At 35.2% G+C, this 12,500-nt stretch overlaps 1 protein-coding gene across 11 annotated transcripts in view; it reads right to left on the bottom strand.

The window, feature by feature from the left end:
• LOC106868068 (parathyroid hormone 2 receptor) overlaps positions 1-12,500 on the bottom strand; it is a 729,233-nt gene that overhangs the window by 480,389 nt on the left and 236,344 nt on the right. For 9 of the 11 annotated variants that reach the window (XM_089359396.1, XM_089359371.1, XM_089359332.1 and 6 more), the window contains one exon: positions 2,476-2,535. The exons of the other annotated variants lie outside the window; for them this stretch is intronic. In XM_089359396.1, the coding sequence (XP_089215522.1) occupies positions 2,476-2,484 (9 nt within the window). In that variant the 5' untranslated portion in view covers positions 2,485-2,535. The remainder of the gene's footprint in view (positions 1-2,475; positions 2,536-12,500) is intronic. 11 annotated transcript variants of the gene reach the window in all.

Here is a 12,500-nt window from a genome sequence, read left to right as displayed (position 1 = left end):
AAGATAATAAGAGTGAAAAAACTACAGAAGGCTTGTGTTACATGGTTAAAATATATATTTAAATTATGTCAGAAAAATGTTAGAAAAATGTTATAAAATCTTTTTGGTATATAAACATTGTATTTTGAGAAATAACCGGTTTCGTGTTGTCTTTTCAAATTTCTCTACTTCATTGTGTCGTGTTCGTTATAGATATATATGCGTGTATGTCTGTGTATTTATATACATATCCGTATACATATATGGATATGTAGACATACACACAAACAAACAAACAAACAGACACACACATATACACAAAAATATATAAATATGTATCTGCTTGTGTGTGAGGGTGTATATAAGAGCTGCATTAAGAGAAGTTATATGAAAACCAGAAACAAGTATAATTTTCGTATAAAAATATAAACGATCCTGCGCTACACATTTAAAAACAAACTCTGTGATTATTTGTACGCACGAACTCGCCAGTTGCCGATACTCTTACACGGGTAGTAGACCATGAATTACAAATAAACTGCACATGAAAAATATGGAAGGAACGTCTAAAATTTAGTTGACATTAAACAACTTTTACAGAAATCATTCGGAAACTTTTTTTTATCATTCTGAAAACATTTTACACACACACACACACACACACACACACACACAGTCACACACACACACACACACACACACACACACACACACACACACACACACACACACACACACACACACACATACGCACACACACACATACACACACACATACACAGACACACACACACACACATGAATGCATACATATATGTGTATACATACACATACATATATATACTTTTCTATATATATGCATATAAATACGTACATATATCTATATACATATACGTAATGCTCATATATGCATTTGTCAGTCTCTGTCTTCTCTCTCTTTACATATGTGTGTATGTGTACGTGTAAAAACACACACATATATATATATATGCATACACACACATACACACAAACATATAATTACATATAGACATAGGCACAGGAGTGGCTGTGTGGTAAGTAGCTTGCTTACCAACTACATGGTTCCGGGTTCAGTCCCACTACATGGCATCTTGGGCAAGTGTCTTCTACTATAGCCTTGGGCCGACCAAGGCCTCGTGAGTGGATTTGGTAGACGGAAACTGAAAAAAGCCCGTCGTGTATATGTATATATATATGTGTGTGTGTCTGTGTGTGTGTGTTTGTCTCCCACCAACATCGCTTGACAATCGATGTGGTGTGCTTACGTCCCCGTAATGTAGCGGTTCGGCAAAACAGACCGATAGAATAACTACTAGGCTGACAAAGAATAAGTCCTGGGGTCGATTTCCTCGACTAAAGGCGGTGCTCCAGCATGGCTACAGTCAAATGACTGAAATATGTAAAAGAGTAAAAGAGTATATGCATATGTCTATACGTCGATAAATTCATTTATTTTTATTATCTATCATTTCATCTGCCTTGCTTTAGATTCCTTATGACAAAATTGATATACATACATGCGTATACAATGTGTGTATGTGTGTGTGTGCGTGTGTGCGTGTGTGCGTGTGTGCGTGAGTGTGTGTGTGCGTGTGTGCGTGAGTGTGTGTGTGTGTGTATTATAACGAATAGTGTTATTCCATAATTTCTTATGGCACTCTTCGACAGTTGAAAACTTTTATACTAATACTGAATTTTGTGCTAAATAGTTGTCAGTATTTTCCTAGCCGTTATGAGATTTCAGAAAAGGAGTGATTATCCAAATTTAGTATGTTTCCATCCACAGTGTGTTTCCATTTTTCCCATTGCTTATCCCCCGATTATCTTTGTATGTTACAAACTCATCTAAACAGTTACAATTCTGTAATCTCGTTATTTTCACGAAGGAAAAGCAATACTGACAGAAAGATTTATTGAGAGATATTGTCCGACTTTTGCGCAGATTTAACCGTAAATAAGAACATATCGAAATAAACTATCACGAGTATGTGAAATCATGACGTATTTAGACGAATATTTTCACTCAGACTCTCTTTCTGTCTCACTCTTGCTCTCCCCCTCTCACTCTGTCTATCTGTCTGTCTGTCTCTGTCTCTTTCTGTCTGTCTGTCTGTCTGTCTGTCTGTCTGTCTGTCTGTCTCTCTCTCTCTCTCTCTCTCTCTCTCTCTCTCTCTCTCTCTCTCTCTCTCTTACGCAAACTTCACTTATCCCCATCTCGTATCACCCTGAATGATTTCTCGTCTAAAAAAAAAGGCATGTAATATACATGATTTTTACTTCAAGAGATCGTCCAGGCTAGGAAATGTTTATGAGCAAAATTCTCAACGTCAAAACAATTTCTTTAAGCACCGGCCAACCACTCAACTTCTCTATAAACAACAACAAAACAACAAAAGAACAACGAAGCAACAACATCAAAATAAAGCATGGTAGAAAAGTAAACATGACTCTCAAATACAAAAAAAATATACATACCAATTTCATGATGACGTATTCAGTAACGATGGTATTGTAAGGAAACACTAGTAATTCCAGCTATTAATGTCGATAGTTGACGGGATTCGGAGTCAATCGTAATATATATAATATATAAAGAAATAAAGAATAAAAGAAAACAAATGTCAGTAAGAGGATATAAAGGGTGGTGTGACAACGAGATTAGAAGGACAAAGCGTAGTAGTTTATATACGATAATGTAATGTAAATATATTGTATGCCTACACACACACACACACACACACATATATATATATATATATATATATATATATATATATATATATATATATATATATATATATATATGTATGTATGTATGTAGTATGTGTTTATCAATGCAGGTTGGTTTTCTTTTTGCAACTGCTTTTACCAAATACGAGCTTTAATCTATTTATACAGCTAGTCAACAAAATATTTTCGATACCATGGAGATAAAGATTTCACAAAAAGATTATTTTCAATCATCAAATATTCATGGATAATTAAGGAGTAAGTAAGTACTCAAGCTCAAATTAATCAATAGATTTCAGGAAATTGTCTTCAGGAAATTGTTTCAAATCACCTAAATCAAATATAGATATAAAAATCTCCTTTAAATATTTATTTAGGATCCTAAACTGCTATCCTACTACTCTAACATTATCTGTCACACACACACACACACACACACACACACACACACGTATATACACGGGTACGTTTTTGTGGATATGTATGTATATATAAGTGTGTGTGTGTGTATCTCTTATGAGAGTGTGTGGAGCCTGTGGTGTATGTGTGTATGTATGTATGTATGCATGTATGTATGTATGTATGTATTATGTATGCATGTATGTATGTAGGCATGCATATATGTATGTGCGTATGCATACATATATGTATGTGTGTATGCATGTATCTACGTATGTAGGCATTTATAAAATGAAAAAAACGCTTAGAAATCAGTCGAAGTTTAAAAGTTTCTTACGTGCGTGCGCACCCACATGTGTGCGTGTATGTTAATGTGTGTGTGTGTGTGTGTGTGTGTGTGTGTGTGTGTGCGTGTGTGTGAGTGTCGTCTTTAAAAACCCAAATGTAAATTTTAAAAACTGTTCAAGTGTAAATTTTGATAAAGAAGGATAAAAAAGAAAAGAATTTAACTGCCTTGTGCACACTAACTGTAATAAAAAGAAACTATTTTATATAACCTATTTTGTATATATAATCTGCAACCTTGAAGAAAAACTAACAAAACAAAACAAAGCAAAATAAAAATCCAGTACTAAATTTTTATAATAATGTCAGTCTAATACTTAAATTTATGAAGACATTTTTATAAAGAAAATATGATTCTTGAACTATAACTATTCACTCACGCTCAAATATATGACTGTCTGTCTGGTGTTTCTCTATAATCTATCTGTCTGTCTATGTATGTATGTATGTATGTATGTATGTATGTATCTATCCTTTTATCTGTACATGTAAATATGTGTGTGTGTATGTATCTCTGTCTGTCTGTCTGTCTGTCTGTCTGTCTGTCTGTCTGTCTCTCTCTTTCACTCTCTCTCTCTCTATCTATCTATCTATCCATCTATCTATAAATATATATATAAATATATGTCTGTCTCTTTTTCTTTTCCTCTCTGTCTATCTATCTATATATATATGTAGAATAAATTAAGCCATGATTTGTGTAATGGTTTGTAATTACATATACAATGCCTTACATGGTTGGTATAGGACTTGTAAAGAGCCACCACTGCTTGAAACATACAAACGCATGCATACACACATATATTATACACAACACAGCTCAAACTAAAATGGCTGATAATATTTTAAATATGAGAAACACATAAGAATGTAAACATTTGTACGATGTTTTCGATATGAGGAGACATGTGTGGAAGACTCCTCTTTTACAGTTTGTTTATTCAAATCAGAGGTGATATATGAAATTACATTCTTCCTTTCTCCATTTCAGCAGGATAAAATATTGATTTCAAATGTTGGCACAAGGCTGGCATTTCCGGGGGCGGTGGTAAGTCGATTACATCGACCCTAGTGTACAACTGGTATTTATTTTATCGATCCAGAAGGGCACAAGGACCGACATTTTTGGGAAGTGGGCCAGTCGATTAGATCGACTCCAGTACGCAACTGGTAATTAATTTATCGACCCCGAAAAGATGAAAGGCAAAGTCGACCTCGGCGGAATTTGAACTCCGAACGTAAAGACACACGAAATACCGCTAAGTATTTGGCTCGGCGTGCTAACGTTTCTGCCAGCTCGCTTCCCTAATAACATAAAATATTAAGCCATTATATATACCAGTCATCAATTCAGCTAGTAACATAGTGGTTACCTTCATTTACGTATTCGTAGTTTGGGCTACTTGTCGTTAATAAAACAATACGTACTTTATGAACAACACAGTGAGGATAAGAAAATGTTGAAATAAATTTGTTAGAAATCTTAGCTCTCCCAGACAATTTTAAGAACGTGAACACCATATCTTTATGATTTCGATATGTTGGAAAAATTGAAGGACTTCTACCAAAGTGTTGAATGTTACTTAGTGGATATGTGCCCGATTTCCTTCTCCACTCGAAAGCAGAAAATAATCACGTGCAATATAAATCAGTCGAGACTAAGACATTAATATAATAGATAGGTTAATAGCTACCGACTCTATAGATATTAATATAGTAGAGGAAAATTTGGGCTTTTGACAGTACGTCATTAATTGAACAACAGATCTTTTAGAAGCCTAGCTGTGTGAGGAAGTTATGAGAATGTAAATCATCTCTATATTTTAAATGTATGGGAAATGTTATGCAAATTGCTGGTAAAGCATTCTGCGATTTGCTGACCGTTTTTAAGAGGAGACGTACTCAATTTTCGTACGCGGTTATTTATAGCATAAAATATTAGATTATTTATATATAAAATAGTTGTATATAACATATATATAATAGATTTCCTAATATGCATATTTGTATATTAAACGACATTTTTTACGCAAAATACAGCAAATCTATACATAAATACATGCATAAAAACGCACACACACACTCTCTTTTTTATTCGTTTACTTGTTTCAGTCACTTGACTGCAGCCATGCTGGAGCACCGCCTTTACTCGAGCAAATCGACTCCAGGACTTATTCTTTGTAAGTCAAGTACTTATTCTATTTGTTTCTTTTGCCGGACCACTAAATTAAGGGGACGTAAACACACCAGCATCGGTTGTCAACCGATGTTGGCGGAACAAACAAAGACATATAAATGCGCGCGCACATACACACACACACACACACACACACACACAAATGTATATATATATATATATATATATATATATATATATATATATATATATATATATATATATATATATATATATATATATATATATATATATATATATATATGTATGTATATATATACACTACAGGTTTCTTTCAGTTTCCGTCTACCAGATCCACTCATATGGCATTGGTCGGCCAGAGGCTATAGTAGAAGACACTTGCCCAAGGTGCCACGCAGTGAGACTGAACCCGGAACCATGTGGTTAGTAAGCAAGCTTCTTACCACACAACCACTTATATATATCTTTTAAATTTGCTTACGGGAAACGTTTCGAATATGTAAATAAAGTGCCTGTTCCATTAGGCCGGACGCAGTCTAATGACGCTAACTGGTGAATCAGTTTCAGTTTGTGAGGATGCATCGAGATGTGCCGATATAATTATTTCTACTCTAGGCACAATGCCTGAAATTTTTGGTGTGAGGGGGCCAGTCGATTAGATTAAGCCCAGTACGCAACTGGTATGTAATTTATCGACCCTGAAAGGATGAAAGGCAAAGTCGACCTCGGCGGAATTTGAACTCAGAACGTAACGGCAGACGAAATACCGCTAAGCATTTCACCCGGCGTGTTAACGATTCTGTCAGCTCGCCGGCATGCTGTACAGATATAATTGTAGGATTAGTATAGTAATAATAACAATAATCCTTGGATGGAATTTATAATGCATCGCGCATAGCGATTCATTATATGTTTATAAATTTCATCCAAGGATTATCATTGTTATCATATATATAAATATATATATATATATATATATATATATATATATATATATATATATAATTATAAAATCTGGTAATTAGTCATATATTAATTAATATCGATTAATTATCAGGAGGCCAGCACATGTAAAGAATCAAAGAGATTCAGAAATATTATCTGCAATCTCAGGGGATTAAGGTACATTTGCTGCTATGAGAACATTTTAGGTCTTAATAGACACAAGATATGATCTATTTCTAGCGCATTAATTGTCCACGTTAGTGGTCGACGTTATTTTTTAAAAATGTACCTTAATCCCCTGAGATTGCAGATAATATTTCTGAATCTCTTTGATTCTTTACATGTGCTGGCCTCCTGATAATTAATCGATATTAATTAATATATGACTAATTACCAGATTTTATAATAATATTTTACCCATTGCCCATGTTCTCATACTGAATATATTAGACGCAGTAAATATTTTCTGCGGATATATTCCTGGAATTAGCGCGCCAAAACGAAGACTTTTGAATTTTACCATTAAGCTGTAATTAGCAGAACCATATGCACGCGCACCAATGGCGGTGGGCAACTCTGTATACGATTCTGATGATTACGGTTAAATTACAAATCAGGCTGATGAGGAATAGACAAACGTTAAGAATTTGTTAAATCCGAAACTAGTTCCTGTTTAATAATGCTTTTTTAGGTGATTTTAAATGTCTTGCCCGCTCACGTTTTTGGTATGCTGCTATATTTCATGTTGAGAACATTTTAGGTCTTAATAGACACAAGATGTGATCTATTTCTAGCGCATTAATTGTCCACGTTAGTGGTCGACGTTATTTAATATATATATATATATATATATATATATATATATATATATATATATATATATATATATATATATATATATATATATATCTTTTGATTTCGTCGTTAGATTGCTGCCATGCTGGGGCGCGCCTTGAGGAATAAACTATAGTACTCCTTTTTTAGGCTTGGTACTTATTCTATCGAGACCTTTTGCAAAACCTCTAGACTACAGGGCCATAAACACACCAACACCGATTGTCAAGTAGTATTAGGGATCAAACACAAACACAAAGACACACATACACACACAGACGCACATATACATACACACATATGTACGTAGGCCTTTTTCCTGTGTCTGTCTACCAAATCCACCGACAACGACTCAAAAGCCATAGAAGCACTGTCGTAATGACTGACATATATATTACAAATCGAAGTGTACAGTATTGTATTGTATATCCATTACGGCCGGTCTTACCGATCATTTTCATATACCCACTCTACTGATAGACTTACGTACACACAAACACACGCACACACATTTATACACACACATGTGCATGTGTCTGTATGTATATATGCATGTATGTATGGGTGGATGTTTGGATGGATGGATGTATAGAATTGCTGCATGCACCTTTGCATTTTTTAGTTGTATCTTTGTAGGAATACTGAAGTTAAAATAAGATTATAAAGCCGCAGCTAAAGATACTGTGACAGTAAATCTTTTGCAACACCAGCCTGTAATATAATCCTTGAGATTGTTACACGCATACATACACACAGATAAATTCATATGATGAAGCAAGAACGCAAGAGACAGTGACTTGTGTGTCTATGTAACCAAAATTTCAGGTTTCTTTGCTCCGTCTAAAATGAAATTCCTATTTGAATAATCGTCATACAATTTTGATTTCTATTGATTATTCCTGTAGCCTTTAACATCGCTGTTATCATGACTCGAAAGATTAAACGACGAATTGTATTCATTGCGACGTGTACTACCTTGTCTACTCACATGCGTTCTTTTAAAACCTAACATGAATTTTAAACTTCTGTTCAGTTTGTTTGTTGGTTTGACAGAATTTCGGAATAAACACCCTAAGTGTAACATGTTTATTTTTGAAAACACTTTTGTGATTCTCAGTCGTTTGCATTATTTTTCGTGTTATTTATCTGTTGTTCCTGTTTGTCTGGTTAATTATGGATATGTGTAATTAAAATAGATTGTTCGTTCATTAATGTTATCTAAAATATGGAGACAGGTTGCAGTTTCTAGTAGAAGCGAGCGTATCGTTTCTCCTGCTTTGGACCTATTATACTCTCTAATTTTGGCACATGGCCGGTAATTTTGTGGGGAGGAGGCAAGACGTTTACATTGGCCCCAGTACTTGGCTGGTACTTAATTTTATATACTCTGGAGGTATGAAAGGCACAGTTGATGCTAGCGAGAATTAAACTCGAGAGATTTAGAAACAATGAATACACCAAGGCATGTTGTCTAATATTGTAATAAATCTGTCAGTTTGCTGTCTTAGTTAATGATAATAACCAACTTAGGCACAAAACTAAACATTCCGAAGTTTAGCCGAAATTATCGACCCCAGTACTTGACTGGAACTATATATATCGACCCAGAACTGATGAAAGGCCAAGATGACTGCGGCGGAATTCGAACGCAGAATGTAAAACAACGGGAAGAATACTGCCAAACATTTTGTCCGACATTTTAATGAACCTGCCACTTCATTGTCTTAATACTGGTTTCAGATTTTGGTACAGGGTTAGCATCTTTCGAGTGTACTGGGAAGTCGATTACATTAACCCCTAGTACTTATTTCATTGACCCCGAAAGGATGAAAGGTAAAGTCGACTTCGGTAAGAAGTGAACTCAGAACATGAAGATAGATGAAATGCCGCTAACCGTTTTCTCTGGTGCACACCCACTCTGACAGCTTACCGCTTTAATAATAATACTTCCGACATTTCCAGCACATCAAAATGATTTTATTCAAGTGCAAATCAATTCAATTATTCTAACAAGCCATGAAGTCATGATGCGTTCAGTCTACCTGATAGAAATTGCAACAAAATCTTATAATTATACCGTCCTGGTTTTTACAACAAGCAAGTAAGCGATACAAATACTTTCATATTAACCAACGTCCATCATTCGAATATGAACAACAATAACATATAACACGAAGAACAATGCGATTAAACAAAATAAAATCAACAGTAGTGTTTCACAGTAAACATCCCTTCCCGTAACTTTGGGGCGAACTATAAAATACCTGACTGTTGTGTTTTATGGTGCGAAGCATAGGTGTGATGTAAAAACGTTCGTTTCAACATCACTGTGTGACACTTTTCACGAATTTGAGGTTTTCCTTTTTTAAAACCCGGCGCATTGGACTGTATGTAGTTCATTACGTCATTGCAGCCACCAGTAAATACGCAGAACATATATAGTTAATAATACTTATCACATTGGAGTTGCTTTTACTTCATATGTAAATTTTCTCTTAGATATGCAATTTCTGGACATGCCAGCATATAGTCTAAGAAGCCAAGAGTATGTAAGTCATGGATTAGCTAGGAGACTTGCCATCAACCCTAGTGATATTGATAGGCCACGAAAATGGCGAAGCGTCGGTGTCCATCACTCCAAAATGGGATTGAAGGTGAGTCACCTCACCTGTTCATCACAGGTGTTTTAACACCCGGTGCTTTGAGAGTGTATATACTCCAATACATCAATGTAGCCATTGGAAAATCCACAAATAATATACGTTAAGTATATGTATTTAATAATAATAATAATAATAATAATAATAATAATAATAATAATAATAATAATAATAATAATAATAAGAATGATTATATATATATATATATATATATATATATATATCCAAACACATATTCTTTTATTTGCTTCAGTCATTTGACTGCAGCCATGCTGGAGCACCGCCTTTGGTCGAACAAATCGACCCCAAGATTTGTTCTTTGTAAGCCTAGTACTTATTGCATCGGTCTCTTTTGCCGAACCACTAGGTTACGGGGACGTAAACACACCAACACCAGCTGTCAAGCGATGGTGGAGTGAACAGGAACACAAGTACACACACACACACACACACACACACACACACACACACACACACACACACACACATCTATACGATGGGATTCTTTTGGTTTTCCGTCTACCAAATCCACTCACAAGGCTTTAATCGACCCGAAGCCATAGTAGAAGACACTTACTCAAGGTGCCACGCAGTAGGACTGAACCTGGAACCATGTGGTTGGGAAGCAAGTTTCTTACCACACTGCCACTACACACACACACACACACACAACCAACACACACACACACACACACACACACACACACACACACACACATGTCGGTTTGTGTTCGTGCCTATGTGATTGTCTTCTCTTCCATTTAATAAACTTTGATGATTTGTCCATGTTCATGTAACTTAGCCTAGTAGTCATTAAAAAATTGTAAAAACAGAATTGATTTGATTCATTGACTCTTAGCTTGACGAATGAGTGAAACAAAGAATAAATAGAAAGATACATTATATTCTTCATTTGAAGGCGGCGAGCTGGCAGAATCGGTAGCACGCTGGACGAAATGCTTAGCGGTATTTCGTCAGCCGCTACGTTCTGAGTTCAAATTCCGCCGAGGTCGACTTTGCCTTTCATCCTTTCGGGGTCGATAAATTAAGTACCAGCTACGCACTGGGCTCGATGTAATGGACTTAATCTCTTTGTCTGTCCTTGTTTGTCCCCTCTATGTTTAGCCCCTTGTGGGCAATAAAGAAATAAGAAACCTTAGCACGCCGGGCGAAATGCTTAGCGGTATTTCGTCTATCTTTACGTTCTGAGAGCAAATTCTGCGGTGGTTGACTTTTCCTTTCATCCTTTCGGGGTCAACAAATTAAGTACCACTTGCGTACTGGCTTCGATCTAATCGACTACCCCCTCCTCAAAAATTTCTGACCTTGTGCCTAGAGTAGAAAAGAATAGTTTCTTTGTTTTTCGTTTTTTTGTTTTTAGTATTTTTGTGATTCTCGTGTTTCAAACAACTAATGTGATGTTCCGATTGAGGGAAACAAAAGTAAAACATTAATGAAAATGAAACTCACAAAAGCGAGGATTGTACAAAAATCCCTTGGCTATTCTGAAATAAAATGCTTAGACGATTATTATCGTAGGTTTCTGTTTTTGATTTATCAACAGTGTCATTTAATCTTATTCAGATAGCATCTCAGGAAATAATACAGAAATTAACACATTTTGATATCAGTCGCCGAGTGATCATAAAATACGTGAGTGATTTATTTAATATTTAATTTGTTTTAAAAATAAACTGAAAAAGTCTCACATACACACGCACACACATGCGCACACTCTCACACATACACACACATACACCCCCCCCCACACACATACCCACACACACTCACGCACACAAGCGCTCTCGTGTATAGCCATCTATCTTTCATTTTCGTATATTATCTGGACAGACATCTTCATTTCTCAATCTCTTCTCTGAAAACTTTCGAATAATAATTTTGTTTACTTTTCGAAATGAGTTGTCAATTTACAGTTGTTTTCTCATATATCACTACTTTTTTTAAAAAACGCAAAATGTCTTAACTTCTACGTTGCACAAATCTACAGAAATATATATGATATATCATATTATGATAATAACCTACTTTTCACCATTATTCATTCCGGCGATTCAAGATAACCAATATAGTTTTTCCTACATTACCCATTGCTGTCTGTTTTAACTTTTCAATTTCGCACTTATATACTGACTCCGAAAATTTAAACAGATAATAGTCTTGGAAAAAGTTTTTTCAAGCTCCATTTTAACACATTTTCTCCTTCCAGAAGGAATCTCATGGTATGTATCACCCTGTCTTTTTGTTGGGACGAGTTACTAGAATTTTAGTTTATCTTTTAATGCTATAGTGTTTCAAACTACTGAAATCTTCAATTAAAAAAAATAACTCCAAAAGAACGTCGCAGTGGAATCTATAAATTGTCGGGCTAGTGCTCATCTCGGGACGAACGGTTTCCCGCAACGGAAACA

The sequence above is a fragment of the Octopus bimaculoides genome, chromosome 1 (genome assembly GCF_046866305.1).
Source record: "Octopus bimaculoides isolate indiv1 chromosome 1, ASM4686630v1, whole genome shotgun sequence".
Taxonomy (NCBI): Eukaryota; Metazoa; Mollusca; class Cephalopoda; order Octopoda; family Octopodidae; genus Octopus; species Octopus bimaculoides.
This window is presented reverse-complemented; position numbering and strand designations above follow the sequence as displayed.